The 23,835-nt window shown below is 36.5% G+C and overlaps 1 protein-coding gene across 10 annotated transcripts in view; it reads left to right on the top strand.

Moving 5' to 3' along the window:
• The window catches only part of LOC144631199 (galanin receptor type 1-like), a 73,559-nt gene extending 49,724 nt beyond the window's left edge, over positions 1 to 23,835 (top strand). For 7 of the 10 annotated variants that reach the window (XM_078489607.1, XM_078489612.1, XM_078489611.1 and 4 more), the window contains 4 exons: positions 17,095 to 17,489; positions 21,599 to 21,844; positions 22,453 to 22,628; positions 23,243 to 23,835. In XM_078489607.1, coding sequence (XP_078345733.1) covers positions 17,119 to 17,489; positions 21,599 to 21,844; positions 22,453 to 22,628; positions 23,243 to 23,649 — 1,200 coding nt within the window. In that variant the 5' untranslated portion in view covers positions 17,095 to 17,118 and the 3' untranslated portion in view covers positions 23,650 to 23,835. Of the gene's footprint in view, positions 1 to 2,531; positions 2,661 to 6,121; positions 6,347 to 11,155; positions 11,340 to 17,094; positions 17,490 to 21,598; positions 21,845 to 22,452; positions 22,629 to 23,242 lie in introns of those variants that run through there. The other 3 variants (XM_078489615.1, XM_078489614.1, XM_078489617.1) reach the window with 3 other exon arrangements.

A 23,835-nucleotide genomic window follows, 5' to 3' on the forward strand; every position in this document is an offset into this window, starting at 1 on the left:
ACACGTTAGATTTTGCCTATAGCTCTTGAACTTTGAAATTTATTTTCTCAGGCTCTGATAAGAAATTGTTGTTGGTGTTGTCACGGATAATTACTTACATCTTGCCTTTTTTTATGGGTAGGAAATAACGCAATAGGATTTACCGTAAGGGACCTTTAGCACCGAGTTGAGGTTTTTCGCGAAATGCTTAGAAATGGCGCAATATCACGGAAAGCTTTCTCTACTACTGAGAAAGCGTAACAAGACAAAAAACAAAATTTAGTTAGTGGTTTTAAAATTAGGAGCTTTCCTTCGTTTGGGAACTTGGTTTCTTGTTTCAACACTAAGACATTTTCGCACAACATCATAACAAGATCACTCTCACTTTTCTCGGCCGAAATGACTCTTTTTTTGTTATCTGGTAGTTGTATTTGCGCTAGACGTTATAAGTCGACAGCGGTCGAGATTAAACGCCATATTCTCATAACTAACATTAAAAGAAACGTTCAGCAGTCAGTAAGGAGATTTAATACAATGGACTGGTGACGACTAAAAACGTCAGAGATTTGATGCCTATCATTTCTACTGGACAACACTTTATTTTGGCAAGAAATTTTTCTTGGAATACTGAACTGAGTATATAGAAAAGTAGTTTTATCTTCTCTTGGTTTTATCAAGAGAACATAAGGCACAGCTTGGACTGAGAATAACAAAATACACTTTTACCAGTATTTTCGTAAAAGCGCTCACAGTATGGTTTTTACTTGCTCTATTATTCTACCTCAGACTTGAGTATCGTCGTCTCATATTTAAAATATTGTTGATTAGCCTAATGCAAATTTGATGTTTTCTTCTCGGGGTGCTTGTGGCTTCGATTTTTTAAAAGTTAAAAGGAGACTGATGAAAAAATAACCATATGAAAATTGTTTCGATGTCACGATATTTTTGATACTAAGAAAACTGGTGATACAGTCATATTTAGTTGTTGTTTTTCCATACGCGATGTTCAGTCTTTTGTTAAGGCCATTGTTGGAAAAAGGGTTTACGGAAATTTATTTTATCCTTTTTTCATTTTGGGTAATAACCTAAGAATTTATTAGTCCAGAGGTCATTTCGTCGAATAATCTGGCTCGATTTTTATTTGCTACAATGAAGATAAGATATAATACAAAAATAGCAAATAATTTTGGATTTCATGACATTTCAATGACTTACAAATCGAAGTGAAACAATAGCAGTATTAATATCATATTGCTTCACTATGATTTGAAATCGAACAATTCGAAATGTTCGTTTATTTCCTAAAATATTGCAAAGACCCTTCAAATTAAAAATACTCTCAGATTGTTGCAAATTAGAAATTTTCTGACACTGGAAATGAAAACGAAAAAAAAAAACTTCAAACATTACATTTCTTCAATCTCCAAGAAAATGAGTTTTTCGTTGATTAGATGATTGTCAGAGATTCAATATTTGTTCATGAAACGTATCTAAATGCGTTGAAACCGAAATTACACTTCGACCAAAATCACTTCGTTGCTATAGCAACGCAAATGTTAATTTAAAAAAGACAATATTGTATTCGGAAAAAAGGTTTCAAGGGGTTCTAAGTTAAATACAACCAGTTGTTGAATTCAATTCGTTAGATATTATGTTTACTTACAAAGCCTACGTTGCTAATAACAAAAAACTATCGTTCGATGTCTACCGATTGAATTCTGGATTGTAATCAGAAAAAAGCATGTTTTACTTGTATACATTTTTTAGGGTGTTAGAAATGATATCTTTTTTCTACGTAAAACGGGTTTATTTTTGTTTGCGTGTTACCGATAAGGCGCCTTGCCTAAGCTTATTTTCGCAGTATAACAATAGTACCCTCACAAATGTATACAAATCGTTTGTGATAGCTTCCGGTATTGTTCATGATATTTACCAAAAAACAATAAGCTGGGAGTTGTTTCATTGAAAATGCAACTTATATTATGGCGAGCCTTGAAAATTAATCTCGCTAACTATCACGCATCAGCCTGTCTATAGGAATACACTAATTTGGACAAAAAATAAATGCAACACCCCTGTGAGCCAGACGTGAGTCTGATTTGAGAACATGCTGGATATTACTTCCTTTATTTTGCAGTTGTAGTTTTAATTTAGTTTTCAGCGAGGCAAATATCACGCCGTGATCGTTGTTATGCGCGTTTTGATCTTTCTAAAACATATTTTAATTTTTCAATTCAGCTTGCAATTAAAAATATATTTATACAATGTTTTTCATTTTGCTACAAAAATGAACCCAATTCACTTGCCTGTAAAATAATTCTGATATTGTATTATTGTGTTGTTTGTTTCGCGGCAGTTATCGACTCGTACGTGCCACCCCGTATATTGGAAACTTGTAATTTTCTAGAATCTCACGATACGCAAATATTAATAACACTTCAATATAAGTGAGATTTAAATTGAAATAATTTACAGCCGACAAACACAGTAGTGTTAAGGAAACGAATGAGACTTTCGTTCAATGTTGCACAACTTGGTGTATTGTTCGGCGCGTTTCAATCATCGACAACTCACAAAAGACCAAAAGCTTTTGTTTAAACAATGAGGAATAAATGGAGCAATATCAATGATTTTCTTGCATTCTGAGGCTAGCAAGAAAACAGCGCCCAGCTTCAAAAAAGGTAAAGGCTGCAACTATTACGTTAACAGATAAAAGCGAGCTTGTGGCTTTGAAAAAATGTATTTTTGACTTTGGTCATAAATAAGAAACAAATAGAGGTAGATATCTCGCTATAATACTAAAATCGTACATGATAATCATACTCGTTAACAGCCCGTATTGGATAATGGAGATACCTCAGAGATTGTGGCGAATTGAAGCAAATTAAAACAATACCACGTAGTTGAACACGAAAAGTAGCCTTCCCTCAATGCTCTAATTTAGCAGGAAAATTAGAGAAAAATTTAAAGTATTTTTGCAAGTTTGTTAGGTTGTGACTAAGATGTAGAAATCTAAAAAAGGAAGGGAAAGTCGTGCTAAACATTTTGTACAATAACTCGGATTTCACGAATCTTTGTTGAATCAAAATAGTGGTCTTGAAAGATTTTTTCTTTGCATTGTCCTTTTGTTGCAATCTGCTAAATATTTCAGTGTCTGTTATGAACTTTTTCAGTCGTTAGAACATTCAAACCAGGATCACTTATATGCAGTACTTTCAATGGTCAGAAGCTACTGAAAGTCAGCGGGCCTTGGTTGTTCAATTGGGCTTATCAAGTAAATAAAATAGTGAATATTTGCTGTAAAGTAATAAACCAAAAGAATTCTCTAGGCAGCTATTCCAATGGTATATTTTTTACAACAACCTCTCCTCGCGTCTGCCAGTCGTTTGATTGAATTTGTGGTTAGTAATTTTTATGCCTGTTCGGTCATCGCGTGAGGTAAAATAAATTATGTTACGTGAATTCATGATTGTTGTACATGACGCCCCCAGCAAAACTACTTAAACCTGCTTATCGAGATTACATTACTTTTCTTATTTTTGTTATATCATATATTAATTTTTTGTTACAATAAAGCTCTCTTATCATTTACCACACACTTGATGAATTTGACATTGCGATCCAGCAGTATGCATGACGCGTGTCACATCACCTAGTAATGGCCCAGCCACCACGTGTCCCCGAGCCAGTGGTAGAGCGCCCAACCGGACTGGGAGACCATGGGTCGATTCCGTCGGGGACCAGAACTGTCCCAGCCGGCTGTGAAAATACATATAATTATCACCGAGTCAAATTTACTATCTTTATTATTTACAACATGATAATCCTTTTTGATGAAAAAGAACTTAACTACTACACGGTTTTGTGAATAAAGCGATTCCTTACCCAGATTCATAGTGACAATGGAGTTGAATGTATTGGGTTTCAATGAACGGATATGAACGTCTAGGGCTTCTCTCTTCTAATCTGAGAGCCTTCGATCTTTCTTGCCTTGGAAAACGTTTTCCCAGGAAGCTAGGTTATACACGCTATTTTAGGCGTCTTTGTCGCCTGCAGAATCGGCGGATCATGAAAAAGACCGCAAAAACGCAAAACATTAGAACCCGCAGAAATCAATGCCACGCGGTTCTTTCAGCAAAAAAAGCACAAAAGTTGGAAAAGAAAATGTAAATTAAACAGCGTTAAACCAACTCCAGGATTTGGTAGTCACGAATACGAAACCATTTTCAATCACAACCTAATTATATTTGGGGTCCGCTCGTCTGAAGCAACTTCTGTCTAGCTCTTCCATATAAGGAGGTACACCCACCAAACGGGGGGGAGTATAAAATGATCCTTATTTTTGCCAGTTTTTGCCAATTGTGTTTTCAAACACAATGTAACCACAAAAAAAAGTGTGGCATTTGCGCGCAACTGGGATGTGAATTCTTACACAATCTTACAAATTACAGCATGTATTTTTTCTAACAATGTGGAACCACAGAACATATTTGACATATTTCTTGCCTTTAAAAAAACCAAGTTCATTTTCTTTTATTGTTACAGGAATATTTTCTTTTCTATTACCTTTCTGTCCTTCACAAAAAGTTTTTCTTGTTCAAAGTAAAATTTTCTCATATAAAGTTTTATGTATTTTTTTTTCTAACAATGTGCGGGAACCACAGAACATATTTGACATATTTCGTGCTTTTAAGAGAACAAGTTCATTTCGTTAATTACAGGATAATTTTCTTTTATATTTACCTTTTGTCCTCCACAGACAGTTTTCCTTGTTTAGAGTAAAATTTTATCGAAGAAAAGTTTATGTAATTTTTCCTAACAATGTGAAACCACGGAACATGTTTGACATTTCTCTAGAACCTCTACTACACAATTTTTCTTTTCTTTACCCTAACAAGTGCACCCAAGACTTTCATATTCGCCTTCAAAAGACTTTTTTACTACAAAACAGTTTTCTTCTTTGACCTTTTGTCTAGCTATTTCCATAGAACTTTTCCGTGTTTAGAGTAAAATTTTATGTGGTCAAAAAATAAAATTATAATATCAATTTCCGTAATATACAAAACACATATACACAAAAATGATGTTCTTGCACGAACAACGAAGTAAAAAATAGACAACGGATGTTTCTTGCACTTTAACAGAACCAAGTTCATTTTCTTTTACTAATAGATAATTTTCTTTTCTATTTACTTTTTTTTTCCTCAACCGACAGTCTTCCTTGTTTAAAGTAAAATTTTTGCGAATAAAGTTTTATGCATTTTTTCTAACAATGTGAAACCGCAGACAGTTTTCCCTGTTTAAAGTAAAATTTTATCAAATAAAGTTTTATGTATTTTTTTAACAATGTGCGGGAACCACAGAACATACTTACATATTTCTTGCCATTAAAGAACCAACTGAGTTCATTTTCTTTTATTTCACGAACAACGAAGTAAAAAATAGACAACGGATGTTTTGCGTGAGTCCCGGTGCGTCATCTGTGACGTGCGGTTTGCGTTATTGATTATCCTATTCAGCAATTTGCAGAGTCTTAACACATTTCCGGGCTTTTAAGTTTTCAAATTAAAACCCCAATGAGCTGAACTTAAGTTGAATGCAGTTAATGATCTAAGGCAAGACAGCTGAGTGAAAGATGCAAATTTAATACGGGTAGATGAAGTCAACGGTTACAGCAAAACTGTAGTGTGTATGAGTTTATGCACTGCATTTTGAACACTGAATGTGTTTGACAGTGTCGTATTTTTGGTAATTTTTACATTTTTTAATATCACCGTTTTCAAGTTAGCGTAGCGTAAATGAAGATGACAGCTTCCCCACGGCGAAGAATAGACTTGTATACTCCTTAATGATCCTGTCAGACTTTGATAGACGTAAATGGAATTCATGATTACTCCGCCGGACCTCACATGTTTTGAAACTGCTATCAGCAAGTTAACCTACAATACCTGAAGGCTCTCAGATAATTTTTAAAAAATCAGTTTCATTAAATGATGATAGAACAGGAAATTTATTTTTGTTGTATAAAATTGATTTCTTCTTGAAGGCTGCGCTGCCAAAAATCGCTTACCCACCGACGTTAATTGTTTCCCACTCGACCATTAAGATAATCAATTTGCATAACTATTTCGCCGGCGGAAAAAATACAGGAACATTTTGCTCAAGAACTTTCACGTACATAGCCTCCATCGCTGTTGTGTCTAAAGAAAAATTCGTAAACTTTATTCCATGTTAAACTGAGACGAATGCAACGTGGTGCCTTTTTGATCTTCAAAGATTTTTGGCCTTGGTGGAAACTGTCGGAGCCATACTTAACAACCAGAGATTTCCTTCGTATGTTATTTACAATCTGAGCACTTGAAGAAAGGTAGGATTGATATTTCGTCAAGGAGTTCAATAGTTTATTCTTGTTCAGCTTTTTTGGGAATGCAACTGCAAAAAATCAATAGTAAACTTGCAAATCTGGAGCTGTGCATTTCACGAAAGTTTCATTCGGGAACGAAATTTGATTTGGTAAATTTGTGGCTTTGGAGGGTTTTTGAATATCAGGCTTTACGAAACCAAGTCTAGTTGTTGCATTAAAGTTCGTAAATACGGCTGAAGAGTCTTTCAGTCGAAACTTGAATAAATATGCACACGATATGCTACCACAAACCCTTCCGGGCGCGCGTCTATCGTTTTGTGTCCGTTCTCTTAGTTTAATGCGTGCATGCCAATTATTGTCAGTATAGTCCATTTGCTCTTCATTTACCTCTTCAGCTGAGTGAAATAATAAAAGATAAAAATCAGTGCCTAACGAAAATCGATGATACATTATCCGTCTGTTAGCCATCGTAGTGCTTTCACACTCTGCTATAGTTTTTTAGATTTTTATGTTTACTCGCAGCTCCATGATAAAAATAGTTCAACTTCATTTTAAATAATTTGATGCAAATTGCCCTCTTCCTTCAAAAACATATTTGAAATGTAGATTCCATGTCAGCCGGCTGCTTTCACTCCAAAAATATACTCTTCTTGCGTCAAAGCGTGGTATATGATAGCAAAATGCCCATGCCTACGCGACAAAAATACTAAATCGTGTGAGTTTTACATTGACCACGATTTCAAAGACAAGGCCTCCTGATGTTAGTGAAGGTTTGTTTACTAGCTGTAATCGATTCGTTTAGAGTTTTCATCAATGAGTTAATAGCTATAGCCAAGAGAAAAAAAAATGTTGTCAAGTGGTGTGAAAAAAGACCATATTCGGCTGAGTTAGTGGCGTTTTGTTTTTTGCTGGAGTAAACTCGAGTCATCATAATGCTTAATAGCTATTTATTAGATACTTCCTTTCCCCTTAACTACAGAGTAATTATGGAATGTCTGCATCAATGTTGCAATTTATATATCGCGACAAAAATGGAGGGTACAACGTCTTTTGAAAAGATGAATCTGTGATGATCGATATTTTACCGAAACACCTCGCTATAATCTCGACCCTTCCACTTTGTTTATTCGTGTAGCTAAATCGTGTAAGAGACATTCGCTAAAATAAAGACCAGCTTGACACAAGAAAAGTCCGCAGTTTACTTGTGGAGTTAGAAACTTAGGGCCTGTTTACATATTCCGAATGACTTTCATTCCGGAGAAACTCGTTCCGGAATGAAGTTCGTTCTGCATTTACATGACAGAGTCGACCGGTCAACCAGGATTTCACGTGGTGGTTTTCGCGCGAGATCAAAACAAGGTGGCGCATGTTTCTCGCAAACGTGTTTTGTGCCCATTAATGGCCGATCTGCAATTTTAACGAGTAATTTGACCATAGAGCGCTTCTGGGCAACGAATGCTTACGTTTTCGCCGAAAACTGTGGAGTCCGTATGTACGGTGTACGAGAGAAGGGAAAACGAGGGGCGGAGTGGAATGGAAGCGATTGCCGAGAGCAGTTAGGGTTTGTGATGAGTGTCAGTCAGATAGTTTCTATTGTTCGGATCAGTGGACCAGCGAGGTGGGTCGAGGGCGAGTGTAGGCTAGCGGGGGAGGATGCGATGAGTAGCAGCGAGGCGGAGAGAAATAAAAAGCGCGATAAGGAGCGAAAAAAAATGAGGGATAGTCACGCAGCGGTGGACACAAGCGCACTCATTGACGGGAACGGATGCGAAGTCGGAGAGTAAGATACCGGACCGTCGCGAAGATGCGAGATTTACTAAGAAAGATCTCTAGAGATTATGTCAAGAAAGATATGTAAGATGTAAGAAGAAGAACGACACGCGGGATCGACTGAAATAAAAATGCAAGACAACCGACATACCCAAAAAATGATGGGAAACGAGAAGTACGGACATTAAAAGGCCTTAGAGTTTTGTCAATTCACTTTTGGGAACTAAGAATTAATGTACTAAGGTGTTTAACGCGCGTGTAGAGCTTTGTTCTTGTTACTGTGGAAGATTTGTTTTTGTTCCTGGCTAATCTGGAGATTATTCTTCAAAATCAATTAATTTAAGAACGAATGTTTAAAACAATAGCTTGAGGGTTAATGTATGCCTGCAGTTTTGTTAGACCAACATATTCATCAGAGCACCACATAAGGGTATGAAGAGTAAGTTTAGGATTTTAAGAAAAAACAACTTTTCTGTTTTGAAACATGTTCGACAGAAACGTCTGGACCGTCAGTTACAATATCCAAGTTGAATTTGAATATGGTAGTTAATATACATGTTTGTGACAGTCTGATGATCCCTTAGCACATGGAACTCGAGTAACGTAACTACCTTAAATTTCCTGTCCCAAAATTTGTATTCAGTCGCTCTACATGTATTTTATCGAGCACTCCTGCGGCTACTCGAAGCAAAATAATTTTTTAATTGTTTGTAACAATAGATGTTACTTAGAATAGAATAGATAACTAAGGGAATAAAATTACTTCGATTGACAACAAAACTGATACAAAAAAACATGCAAAAGTGACAAATTAACAAAGCGACAAGTTAACGTGAATGATGAAGCTTCTTTCCCTAATTTTGACTTGAAACTTAGTGGCGGCGGAGTTAAGATGGTAAATGACTTCGCTAAGCATGAATTCTGGCATTCCTCTGAAGCCTGGAGTTGTTTGTAGACATGAAAGCTTCTATCCAAATACAAATGCTCACGTACGTGAAAAAAGTGACAAGTGGTTCCGCGAAGCGCGCGTGTGACGCACGACCAGACAAGACTCAGACAAACAAACCGAAATGGCGGATGATTTCCTAAAACACTTTCAAAACAGCGCCCGCCACTTCCCCAGAACAAGATGATGTTTCGAGCCTGGGGGGTATCTTTTTTGACCCGGGCGCTTCGCTGTAGAGCAACATTACATTAGCATTCAAAAGTTTATAAACAACCTACGACCGTAGCTCTTCTGGGATAGTCTTTAACGCTGAACATAATTGACGTAAGTAATATGTTAAATTATTTGCCATATATAAGAGTACATGCAGGACTTTATTTAATCCACGTAAAATGATGAGAGCTTGAATTTTTCTATATTTCAATAGAGAGAACTATATAAACATTGTTTACTGTAAAAACCAAGGGCTTATTTTATAAATGTTATATTATTTGAGAATAAGAGCAAAAATCTTAGTTTGGCAAGAGTTCAAACGAGGCTATGTCATTTCTCTGATGTAACTCCCAAATGTACGATAAAACGAAATTGATGGGAGTTTGTATAGTACTGCAAAAGCGTGTCCTTTGAGATGGGCAACAAAGTATGATGACGTCATATAACGCGGAAATTACGTCATTATTTCTGAAAAGGCGCCCTCTTGGACCTGCCATCTTAGATTCCATGACGTCAAAAAACACAGAACTGACTCAAAAAGTAATCAAAACTACTAAATGATTCTAAAATGATTTAAACATTACTTTAAGAACAGTTAAAAAAGTTAAAAAGACGATAGTTCAAAATTTGGACGAATTTGCCCGCAAAAATATGTATGGTCACATGACCATGACAACATTATACGTTCTGTAAACAATGAAATGCAATAGCAAATTCTACAAGTGAAAAAGTGAAAACGTTTGGTAGCATTTGAGTAAATTTTGAAAAGGCTATTAGCGTTTGTTTAAATTCCATGTAGGCGAATTCTTCCCCTTCCCCCTCCACCCCCGGTCTAAATAGGGTTAAGTTGTTTAACAGATTACCCCATATCTATGGCTAATTGCACCGTGCGCGTTAATATCAAGACCTTGTTGATGTTCTTAGCCAATGTGAATTTGGATAGTGAATAAAATATGTAATAATTTATCGTGCCATACAGAAACTAAAGCTGCCCACTTTATTGCGTACTTCAGTGAGCGTTCCAGCACGAAGTTCAAACCAAATATTGGGTGGTTTGCTTTGTTTTCTCCACTCCCTTAATTGATGAAAAGTAAGCGATAACCATGAATGGGCCCTTCGGTATTTCCGCTTACGAGGGGATCATGTATGAGGTAAAATTCGCCACAATCAGAAACGAGACAGAAAAAAAATGAAAATTTTCCCACGTAAATTTATGCCAATAAATGTTTGAGAAACAGGAGTGCAAACCAGTTTTAAAAAACATCTTGGGTGGTTTGCTTTTTTTTCTTTCCTCTCTTAAAGGGGCAGTGTCACTCGAGATTTAGTGCTACTTGAAAATCCAATGAAGATGTCGGTATTAATTGGAAATCCACTAATAGTGGCCTGGCCTTGCTAAAATGTACTGACATACTAGTCATGAAAATTGTAAAACGTGGTCTGGCTTCAGATGGGTAGGAAAAAGTGGCCTAAAACTTGAAAAAGTCGGGCCGACGTTTTCAAGTTGACAGTGTTACTTGAAAGAAAATCACATGAAAACCATTGATTGGGGTTTATTTCCATCCTGGAGAATGAATTTATGCCTTTTCTAAAGGTTATTATATTGATCAGTGAGTGCACCCTCATAGGTCTAGAATATTTTTCACGAAAACTTAGAAGACTTTTCGTGACACTGTCCTTTTAACTAGTGAAAAGTATGTGATAATGAACAGGTATTTCGGTATTTCCGCTTACGAGACGTACGTAGTTACGTACGTGAGGTAATATTCGCAGCAATTAACAGAAGGCGACAGAAAAAGATGGAAGATTTTTTTATATGCCAGGAGGTCATGCCATACACTAATTTCATAACTGCACCCAAAATAGATATATTACAAGCGAGCCAAACGGACTAGCCACAATGTTAACGAGCAAAGTCTTATCCAACCAATCATCAAATCAGGATTTTATAATATTTGTTTTTGTCGCTGGTTGTCGGTATTGTCTGTTAACTTCTGCATCACACTAGGACACAGACAACAGCGGGAATAGGCAGCAGAAATATTCACGAGAAGAACAATTTCGTTTGAGGTTAGATCTGTTAGATTAATGTAATTTTTACTGTACTCGTGAACTTTCTTCTTGAGGGATAGTACAGTTCAGAAATTTATTTGCTTCCCGTTAAGAAACCAATCGATGCTTTTGAGATAGTTATGAGCCTGTGGCAACGAATATTCAAGTTAAATTTTGCTTGCATACAACACGAAACGTTTTCTGCTGTCTAGACCTACAAGTAAAATTACATTTGCGATAGTAAAAAAACTTGCTTGAACTAAAATTGGTATGTTTCACAGTTTATACAAAGGGACTTTTATAATCAGACGTGTTTTGCGCCTCATTCACATGTAGATTTGGTTCGTTCAGTTCTATTAACAGATAGGCCTTTTCCTAGTTCCTATGTCTAGACCTTCAAAGAAAAAATTACATTTGCGATAGTAAAAAACTTGCTTGAACCGAAATTTGCCTGTTTCAATTTACACAAACGGCACTTTTATAGAAGTGCTTTGTGTCTCATTGACATGTAGATTTGGCTCGATCTAACAACAGATAAGCCTTTTCGCAGTTAACAAAATTCAAATGAAGCAGATAGTTTATATATTGACAAAGTGTCTGAAAATCCGTCTTTTGCATGCTCTTTTTTCTTCTGGAAGGTGTTTTGAAGTGAATTTTAATTTAAATTTCCCTTACGTTCAATTTTCGTTCTGATGATTGAGTTAAATTGATATTTTAGACCAAACTGGCTAAAGGTTATTCTGCGGTCTGGACATTGTGGCATTCATACGTGACTAGAGGAAAGTCATTTTATCGTAAAGCTATATCTACCGTCTTTCTTGTAGCAAGTGAAGAAAATACAGCTCTCATAAATATGCAAGTTTTATACGAGGATATATTTGCATTTTCAAGGGGTAATCTCACAATACCATTATTCAGACTCGTGTAGTCATAACATTTGATATGTATAAAATTAGAGCGTTTATTTGTTAACTCCCCGCCCCGGGCGCTCCGGGGGGGGGGGGGTCTGCAACGTAAGTTTGAATGGTACTTTTTATTAGCAAAATAGTCAAAAAATTGCGTTTGTCCTTCAGGTTCACACAGTTTGGTGTAGGGAAACTAATTAAACGAGATAGAGTTATTTCAAGATTTCTCTAATGAAATACTGTATTAAAATAAAATCCTTTTTTGAGAATTAGCATCTTCTTTCGGGGGCGGAGGTATCGGTGGAAGGACATGCTTTTTTTTTTTTTTTTTTTTTTTTTTTTCCCCGGTGGAGGACTAATTTAACCCCTTTTTTTTTTATACCCGCCCGCCCCTGTTTTTCCTCCCTCCCAAGCCAAATAAAAAAAACCCAAAAACGAGCTCAAAACAGAAATTTTTTAACAACTATGAACTTATTTATGCGCGTTTGCTGGGAGTACATTACTGAACTAATTAGGAACTAACTGTACACTCTCTTTTCACAGTTTTGTAAACGGAGAATTATAATCTTTTGCTTGAAGTATAATAGCAGTAATAAATTATTGTAACTTTAAATGGAACTTTTTATTAAAATTGAGGCTCTGCACAAAATTTAAATAGGCACGACATTACAATTTCCAAAGCGAAATCAGGAAACTGCTGTAGCCCATGTACAAATTGTCTCAAATCTATTTTAGATTCGCTGATTCTAAAAATTTTAGACTCGCTGAAATTCGTGAATCTAAAATATGGAGTGTTGAAATGCTCCCCCATATAAACAGAAAAAAGCTAACCAGATGTCGAAAAGATTTTCCTTGATCTGGAAAAGTCTATAAGTAATTTAAATTTCACGTGTTCAATATAAGTTCAATATTCTTATAATTTTACGCCGGTGGCGGCCATTTTGCCATAAAATTGGTCATCATTCTTTTGCACTGCATTGTTCTTTCTCTACATGTAGCTTCCACGGTAATGTAGGAACAAATTTTTTTTAATAATAATAATAATAATAATAATAATAATAATAATAATAATAATAATAATAATAATGATAATAATAATAAAGAGCTTTATCCAAAATTTTTTCCACTTGGTGGCTCTTCGCTTGCGAATATCTAAAAACAGTACAACATCTAACTAAAATTATGCTAAATTATTCAAGTATATAAGTATAAATATTTACAGTGTTAAAATAAGCAACCTAAACTATGAAAATAGAAGATGGGACTAAGCATTATGTAAATTATCTAAGTATGAAATATACAAGGAAAAAATAAACAATGAGCTACCTAAAGTACGACCTTGAAAAATGTTATATGTTATGTTAATGAAGATCGATGATGACGATGATAATAAATCCAAATAATAATAATAATAATAATAATAATAATAATAATAATAAATGCAATCTTTTCATTGCTGAGGCTACTGTTCTCATTTATTCCAGCTCTAACCTTAGACAAAAATTGCTCTAAATTTTAGAACTGTAGTGATTCTTAAACAACCAAAAGAGTGAGAAAAATTATTTTAAGAATTTTACAGCGAAAAGCATACTGTCGCCATTTTGGTGCACTTCTTTGGTTGGTATTCCTATCTGACCGACGTCCAAAAAAGAATTGATTTTACCTCAAATGTAAATAGTTTTCACTTAAGAACTCATTCGTAGATATCTCTTTTAGGATAAAAATTTAAAAACGAGAAAAAATTGTTGCTTTTTGGTAACATTTTAATGATTTAAAACAAACACGTGTGTGGGACCTCACAACTTTGAAAGTGCACACTTTCCAAAACGAAGAACTCTGTGGTTTCTCTATGGACTTGAAAACATACAAAAAAACTAACATTTTTACGATATTAAAACTGAGTTAGCTTTCTTGGATTACTAGTAAAGATTTTTTAGAATTTGACGACGGTTTAAATAAAATTTGTATGTTAATTTTACGCCGATTTCAGGATGGTCGCCGATAACTTTTTATGTTTAGCAATTTTGAAAGGTTAATGCTTGGCGCTACACAGACGACCGCTTACCATTTTGTGGTTTCGTGGATAAGCAACCCTAAGCAAAACCTTTGCGACTTAGAATTAAGAAAAACGGCTTGTCTCAGATGTTGTTAAACTAGTACATAAGAATAACAATGCGGCTATCGACGCCTAGCTAGGGACTCAGTATTGAAGTGATACAAAATCCGTGCTACATATCAAAGATTGTTTTCTTGTTTTGGAAGAAAAGACTTAACGCCGCCATCTTTGTTGTGATCGTGAGAAAATAATTTATCCCTATTAAGAAACTTACACAAGGTTCGGAAAAAAATACGGCAAAATAACAGATATGATCGTATATAGTACGACTTGGATCTTCACCAGATGATATCAACCTGGATAAGTGGGATATATTTCACTTGTTACTAATCCCAGGTGACGATTTCTGATTAAATTAAGGTAATGGGATTTTGTAATTTAAGATGATTGTGGAAATGTATGTCACAGCACAATTTGTTTGCGGCTTTTGTTGGGTGAAAGGATATCCTCTTTAAAATATGTGTTCGGTTTTGCGATTCTAATTTAAAAAGAGAAGGAAATAGCTCACAAACTGATAGTTTACTGTGAACACTTAAGTTCAGCATGCACTATATCAGTGTGCCTAAATTTCTGACATTGAATATAATTACAGTTTTCAAAATAATTGGAATTTGTTGTCATATGATGTCTTATTTAGTAATTCAAGTTATATTTGAAATGTGGTACGTGATATTTTACAATGATTTGAAGAATTTTAAATGTTGATAATTTAGCTAATATTCGTTTTCGTGTCGGTTATATTCAGTATGGCGCCCCCGGAAGCGAAACGAAACAGGGGAGGCACCATCCGACGTCCCGTGGCCGAATGAAAAAAAAATGAAAAGTGAATGGAAAGGAAAAGTGTCTGAATGGACGAGCACGAATCATTTTACAATTTTTCTTTTCCTTTAAATTTATCAACACAGTAATGCTTGTGAAAAAAATTATGTTTGTCGATGTTCGTTGTTCGTTAACTTTTACTTCGAGATAAAAGCAAACGATGTTCTTTACAATATCTCAATCGTGCAGTATATGTAACGTAAATTTACATCAATGTGGTTGAAAGAAAAATGATAGTCGATGATAGCAAAATTATCCCAAATCGGGAAAAAAAAGTTGTTTTTATAAACCACCGTGACTGTGTATAAACGTATTCTTTGGCTCACATTTCAGTGTTAATTTAATCTCGGTGAATTATTAACAACACATTTATATGTCATTAGCACCATAGAAATCGTCTTTTAAAAGCGGCAATTTTGTAACATCCGGACCGTGCACTCGTTATGTGCCAATTACGTTATTTGGAAGAATTATTTTTCACCTTCGTGTTAAAACTGTTTAGCTTAGTTTTTCATATATTAATTTCATGTTCGCCTTGAATTACAAACAATGTTCCTTTTTAAAATGAGATTTTTCGAAAGCTAACAAGATCATCAAAAATCTCCAGTAATACCTTGCTAAGATGCCGGAAATATGTTCGGTAATATGCTGATGCTATTAAAAAAAAACACTCTAGATAATCTATTCGTCAATTCACATTTGCACATCGTTAAATTGATTCTAAGTTGGTACTGTTATTAAGATGTATCCTCGGGCAGAATTTACTCATAAATAAAGTTTTAACCCTTTGAAATTGATTTTCTGTTAAATTATTGCTTATTCAATATCCTCGCTGCACCAAATTTGTTGTTTATGACCGCACTCGGAATAATACACGATGGGTGCTATAAAAATTGATTTATTTCATCCGTTACTAATTGATGTTCAAGTCAATACAATTATGAAAAAAGTTACTTCGAAATAACTTATAAATAACTGTTGGAGTTATTCGAGGGTTGTCCCTCGCAGCAAGATTTTGGTTTTACGTGCGGGTTCTACAAAAAAAGTGCGTACTCAGTCACAGCTTTCACTGTTTTGTTCACAATCGAACTAATCGAAGGCTATTCACTAATTGGAACGTAAAAGGAGATTTAGTTTGTGTCGTTTGTTACAAAAAAGACAGCACGATCATGCAAGCACGTCTTAATGCTAATGAAAAACGCAGGATGATTATGTTTTAAGGGGCCTGAGCGGCTTTTAAAATTTGCAAAGACAAAGTGTTTTGAGCGTGGCGTGGAAATGAAAACAAGATCGGTCGGAAGGGGTGTATTGTAGTAAGGGCTTAGTGCGTCTTAAGGCTCTGAAGCCTTATAACTGATTAATTGCTTCACAACAATAGCTCGTTTCCGTAAACGCACGATAATAAATTGTGACTATACAAAAGTGGTGGATTTGGACTCTCTGCTACAGTAGACAATTATCCTTGCTCGTCGATGATTGAGGGCAAATGTAAATTTCGTAATCACTTTGCCAAAGACGTCAGTCAGATAGCTATAACCACACGAAAGACCATCCACTTAGCCATAGGTTCGAGAGCTTGTTGGTGAGCAGCTTTTCGAAACCTCTTTACACTAAAAAAAAAACAATTTTTCAGACGACTTTTTACTGTACTATACATACTACTTAGCATGCAATGTATGTCGGTCTTTTTGGTAAGCCATTTTCTTAGGCAGATCTTTGACGCAGCCTAACACAATCGGCTGCTTAAATATCACTTTTTCCCTCCTATCAGGCTTTAGGCTTTTTGATATTTATTATCTGTAGCTTTAAACGAGTTTTGTTATGTTTAATTCAATTTGCTCTTCAAACACTAAAAGCAAGAAATTTGCGTTTTTGACACGTACAAGAGTGCTCTCGAGATCTTACACCAGGGTTTTTTGTTTCGTTTTTTCAGATGAGATGAGCAGCGGCTTCTGACATGGATAATCACACGTCGAATAACTTAAATGGTTCTACAAACGATGGAGACGGGAACAGCATCAATGACTCTTTTTACTACATTCGTCTGGTCTGCTACGTGATAATCTTTATTGTCGGCGTGATTGGAAATATCTTGGTTTGCTTGGTGGTGTGCCGCGAACGCAAGATGAAAAATGTCACCAACTATTTCATCTTTAACCTGGCCGTGAGTGACTTGTCGGTATTGCTGATCTGTATTCCGTTCGACTTCGGTGAGATTGTTACGGGAACTTTCCCCTACGGCGCGGTGATGTGTAGACTTGTCTACCCTCTTCAAACTATGGCCGCCACTGCATCTGTAGGCACGCTTGTCGCTATAAGTCTAAATAGGTAAGTTGTATTGGAATATTTAGTTTTCGTTATACTGATTCATTTTACTGCGGTCTTTATATATTACTGCGAAATGTTATTGCCAATGTTTGTTTTGATGTGCCTAAAGAGCACCTGATAACTTTGTAATAGCCACAGAGCCCGTGCTTCTTGGCACGATTGTTTTCTTTTCATGATTCTTAGTAGAAATAAGGTTTTTTTTTGTGTACTTTTTTATTTGAGTTGAAACGGTAGGGAGGACCATCGAATACAATTTGTGCACTCAAGTAAATGACCACTATACGTGTTACTTCAAATTTTCATTTTACTATGACCTTTATTTGCGTACAAATGATACGATGATAAAAATCGTTTTTGCATACATGTAGCTTCCAATGTTGTATTTTAAATACTTTAAGTTAATCTACGTGATAAAATATTTCCTCGAGTCGGAGGATTTTTTTTTCACAGATTAAAAGTGGGCGCTGGTGGTAGTGAAATGAATAAAATTACAAAAAGGACGCGTTAGTTCAGATTTGACAAGAGAACTGATAAATATTGTTTTTTTCTTTTCTGCTTAGCGAATGTAATTTGTACCGTATTTTTTCCGTAGAATAATAAGCCTTATGGACTAATAGGGTTTTCCTGCCTGCGTTATTTATTGCTGTGTGTATTTTTTTCTTTTTAAAATAATGAACGCGAACATCCTTGTACAGCGTTTAATATTCCACAAAACTACCTTTGCAAATTATTTCAGCCAATGTACTCGATATTGCATTCAAAGTTAGCGAACTGACAACATTAACTGTGCTTTCCTTGTTAAGGGGGTGTCACTTTTTTGTCAAATGGAAAAAGATTTCAATCATTCAGGATTATTATAAAGGAAAGAACTAATCACTCGATTCATGTTATGACAGTAATTGCATGGCAATGACCCATTAACGGCTTGGGACAACAATAGATAAATATATAATTTACGCCTTCTGTAAAGATGATAATGGACAAATGAGTTTATGGGTACTGTTAGAAGTCGACGCTACCGGATAAGATGATTAATGTAGCTGTAAAAATGGCTGTGTGATAACAAATAGAGTATTTAAAACGCTTGCTTCCAGATCGACCAAAACGTTGTTCTTTATCTTTAGAATAAAGCCGGCCATTCCAACTTTTCGGTCTGTGAATGAAACCGTTACCCTAGTGTGTGACCATCGAATGAAAGTTGAGAGTACTTTCATGTGATATTGTTTATCATGCTGTACAAGATGGTTCCAACGTTAAGTGGGCAGATGAAACCCTAGTGTTTGGCCATTCAAATGAAAGCTATTGAGCAGTACTTTCATGTGGTACTGTTTATCATGCTGTACAAGGTGGTTCTAACTTTTAAGTCTGTGGATGAAACCCTAGTGTTTGACCATTCAAATGAAAGCTATTGAGCAGTATTTTTGTGTGGTACTGTTTATTATGCTGTACAAGGTGGTTCTAACGTTTAAGTCGGTGGATGAAACCCTAGTGTTTGACCATTCAAATGAAAGCTATTGAAGCAGTACTTTCATGTGGTACTGTTTATTACGCTGTACAAGGTGGTATTAGTAACGTTTAGTGGGTGGGTGAAACCCTAGTGTGTGACCATTCACATGAAACCTTATGCTGCACAAAGACCGTCTGTGGTGAAACCAAATTTAGTGACCAACCACTGGCAATTGAACGCCATAGAGAGGTTTTTTTGAAAACAGTTTTTTTGCAATTTTGAACGTCTTTGGCACTCGTGGGAGTAAAAGATCAAAATTTTAAAAGCTTTTCTTTTCAAAAACATGTTTATACGCTTCAAAGAGCCAGTCCGCCCCCGAGCTATTGGCAAACAAAAGAACGCGGTAGCATTTGAATGGCTTCGCCCAATTAGTTAGCTTACCCTAACCGCGAAAGTTCAACATTTACGTTCAAATTGCTACAAATTTAGAGTGTTTCTTCCTTTCAGCGCCGGATTTCCGAACCTGATTAGAAACTTTCTTATAAACAATTCAAGATTGACGATAGCCGCAAATGCTCTCGGGGCACAATCTTAATCGAAGGAACAACAAATAATGTGCGCAGCTGACGAAACGCCACGCTGACGGAAATCTGCACCGATACTGCAAGATTTCTGCGAATCTTAAACAACTTGCTGTCGATCATTAGTCGAACTCTCAAGAAAATTGTGTTTTTCTTTGTGTTATTCAACTCTTTTAGAGCTGCGATCCCTGAAAACATTCATACAAAAATGTGCCAAATGACTTAGTTTTTAGAACCTACAATTAAAAGCGCCGCTATTGGATAGGTAGCGCAGCGAATATTTATCATTATTGATAACACAACTCTACACACGGAGGGGGTTTTCAGCAATATCGGAAAACAATATGAAGAGACTCTTTGGCGACTTAGGATGTTATCACTCCGATTAGAATTCTGTTCTTCAGAGCTAGGTGTTCTGATAAAATTGTCCACTAAAATTGATAGCAAATTTCACTTGTAAATCGTGGATTATGACAGAACGATTTCCAGGGAATTTCGTTTGTTTTTTACTGATAATAAACTTTTTTCCGTTCATTGAGTTCAACATGAAAGAAGAAATATTCTGCACTCTTTTTCCTCCACAGAGGCCCCTTTTATTTTTTCGTACGGGCTGGGGGAGATTCTGCATGGGAGAGAGATTATGTCAGATAACAAATGTCAGTGAATTGAAGTGAAGCTATCTGAGAGTAAATACAGTCTACAAGGACACAAAACTGAGAATCTTTTCGCTCAGTGCGTTTTTTAAAAATCTCGATTCTAAGTGGAGTGAAAATATCACAATTCAAATATTTAAAACTGAAATCGACAACTTAAAAAACTGGAAAAAATGGATAAAAAAGGTGAAAAGTAAGAAATCGTTTTTGCATTGCATAATGTAAGCTTTGGCTCTATCGGAAAACCAAGTTTTCTACTTGGTACATTTTGATCTCGATATAGATAACTTTCACAAAAGACGAGACTAAACATCAGCCTTTTGGATATGTATCCTGCAATCATTCGCGTATCTATCAAAAAGAGGTTTTCCTGAACCAAATTATGCAAAACGTGAATACAAATCTGGGCCAACGAGGCAATTTTAGTAAAGAAAATAAAAACAGGTTTAATTTCTGAAGACAACTTTGTTTAAAAATCACTGTCAGTATAGTTTCAATGTCTTTCTGTAAGCTAAGCTAAAAGCCAGATTGACTGAAAATCGGGGCTGTTTGTTATTAAAGGCAAAAAAGGGAGGCTGGCACTAGCTAAATAGCTAGGGGAGTAATTCTTTTAGTAATAAGATCAGGACATCAATTCTCTTTACCAACTGGCATACAGATGTTTAATGTACGTTTTGAGAATTTGGCCATACATCTGTTACTTGAAGATTTTCTATGTTCTCGACACCTACCTTCTGGACAAAATATTTAGTTCGTTTGGAGAAAATAGATTTTGATCACTTGCGTACAGTAGCTGCAGATCACCTCGAAATTTTAAGTGTCTTTGGTATTCACTTGGAGGTTGACGGATATTGGCTGTTTTTATAAGGACGTTTGTGTTGCAGTTTAGTTTTCTTTGACAGCGGGTTACCCTAGACGATTTACGCCATCCAACAAAATTGCTGATCATCTTTAAGAGACACATATAAGTAGCGGATTAAGAGGTACCAAAAGTTGTTTTTGGAAGTAAAAACATTTTACTGTATGTACGTCAGCCAAATGTTTGAAAAAATGAAAAGATGAACTCATGCTTCTTTACAATTCTACGCGCCTATACACAGAAACGATGGGCGGCGCGGTGGCCTAATGGTTAGTGCGCGGTACTCTGGATCGAGCGGTTCCCTGGTCGGGGTAATTGTGTTGTATTCTTTAGCAAGACACTTAACTCTCATACTGCCTCGCCCGGGTGTATAAATGGGTACCGGCGAAATTATGCTGGAAAGGAGGGTACCCTGCGATGGACTAGCATCCCATCCAGGGGGAGTAGAGACACTCCTAGTCGCTTAATGCTACAGAAACTGGGATAGCCTTCGGCCTCTTGGCTCGACGCGGACTTTACCTGTACTATTACTATACACAGAAACTACATTAATTTGTTTTTCTTTGCAGGTTTATGGCAGTGGTGTATCCACTTCGTCCGCAACTACAGACACGTGACGCCAAAAAAGTCATTGGAGTAATCTGGGTGTTTGCCTTGGCTTTAGTTTCACCGTACATTGCTGTCTTGGAGCTTCATGACAATATATGCCTTGAAACATTTCAGGATAAAGGACTTAAAGCTGGCGCATACACAATTTCGATTTTCCTTCTGCAATATGTCGTCCCGCTATCAATTATTGGACTGTCGTATATAAGGTAAGAATTAACAGCGTGATTTTGGAGTGATTAGTACAAGAGACCCTTCCAGGCCGATCTTAATTAATTCATTGAAATTCTTGTTTCTGTTTACGCGAGCCTGGGTCGTTTTGTTTTTGTCTTGTTTTGTTTTTGGTGGGCTGGGGGTAGGGGGTATCGTTTTGGTTGTTGGTAGACGCACGGCTCCACAAGCATTGTGCTTTACATCGGGCGTGTTTAACCCTCATTTAAATAAAGGATGTTGTTCATGATGATGATGATGATGATGATGATGAGAGGATAAAGGATGATGATGATGATGATGATGAGACGCGAATGACAAAGACTAGTACGACGATTTTTTTTTACATGTTGTCAACACAAACTCATTTCAGGGATTTCAGATCTTTACGAGATTTCCTCGTTTATTTGCAAACTTATTTCAGACCCGTAAAGATTGTTTTTTAGGTTGTTAGCGGAGGAGTGGGAAATTCGTTTACTGATTAACTTGTTTACTACTGATTATTTCTTTCTTTATACATCAATGTCAAATCCCTTTTTTGGTCTATGTACTCTGCAATGTCAAATCAGTCAGATGTGAGTAATTAAAACCGTTTTCCCCCTCACAGAATCGGCCGAGATCTCCGGCGGGACAAAGGCTCGTATTCAAACGATGCTCTTCAGCGGGACCAGGAGAAGGAAGCACATAAAGTGATGAAGATTCTAACTGTGGTTGTTATTGTGTTTGCTCTTCTCATGCTTCCCAATCACATTGTCTTCCTCTGGTTGGACTTTGGAAATGGAGGTGAGTCATAAAAGTGAGAAAAATCATTCGCTCTTTGCTGTGCAAAAACTCAAAGACGATAACACCTTTTTCTCGTCCTTATTTCTCTTATCCATTTCTTCATTTCACGTTCTCTCATTCCTTCTCAATCCTTCCTCGTCCCCATGCCCCGTTGCTGATCCCCCTCCCCCATTCCTCATTCCCTGTTCTACGAGAACTATTTCTTCAATTCCCCTTTGGCTAGGTTGTACCCCCCCCCCCTATAGCGTTCAACTTCCAGTGGTCACTTTATTTCGTTTAATCCACAGTCTTTGTGCAGCATAAGCTTTCATTTGAATGGTCACACACTAGGGTTTTATCCACCGTCGTAAAAGTTAAAATCACCTTGTACAGCATAATGAACAGTACCACATGAAAGTACTGCTCACATGGGATATTAGTCCAGCCAAGGTTGCACCACGCTCTTTCTAACCCCCAATGTCAAACTCCCTAATCAGTAAACGAATTTATTTGTACTCGTGGATAGAAAGCACTAGGCAACTTGAAGGTGATTTACTTGCCAAAGAACACAACAAGTCCGGTTAGGGCTCGTACTGAGGCTACCGCAAGTTCTAACCAATTACTTTTCTCGACAGGCGACAACCCGCATGCGCCGGGCATCATGGCCCTGTGTCAGATCTGTGTTTATGCAAACAGCGCCTCCAATCCTCTTATTTATAACGCTGTTAACGAACAATTCCGAGAGGGATTCAAGAATTACTTCCGGTCATGGATAGAATGTGTCCTAAAGATTAAAGGCAGCAAGAGAAGAGACCATGTTGAGATAACCAACAGGAGGAAAGGAGCCAAACCAGTCGGCAGCTGCACCATGTGTAGGGGAGGTAGTGAGACATCTCTAAACGGGACGCTTTGTACTCAGAGAGACTCGCAAGTCAATAACAATGACCAGGTTGATATCACGCAGTGTACAAGTTATGATATCAACGTGACAACCGACCAGGACAAACTGGAAGAATATGAGGAGTTTTTAACAGCGGTGTAATAAGGAGCAATGCAACGATTTTGTGTCAGGAAAAAGTCCGGGAAGGGCGGAGACACCCACACAGGAAAACGGCTGCAGACCGTAAGACACGTGACTTGAGTCGCGGTAGCCTGGATGGAGCGAGAAATCTCCATTGCAATGGTTCCATGGCAACGTAAAATAACAGCTGTTTAAGATCAACGCAGT

The sequence above is a fragment of the Oculina patagonica genome, chromosome 11 (genome assembly GCF_052425735.1).
Source record: "Oculina patagonica isolate OP01 chromosome 11, crgOcupat, whole genome shotgun sequence".
Taxonomy (NCBI): domain Eukaryota; kingdom Metazoa; phylum Cnidaria; class Anthozoa; order Scleractinia; family Oculinidae; genus Oculina; species Oculina patagonica.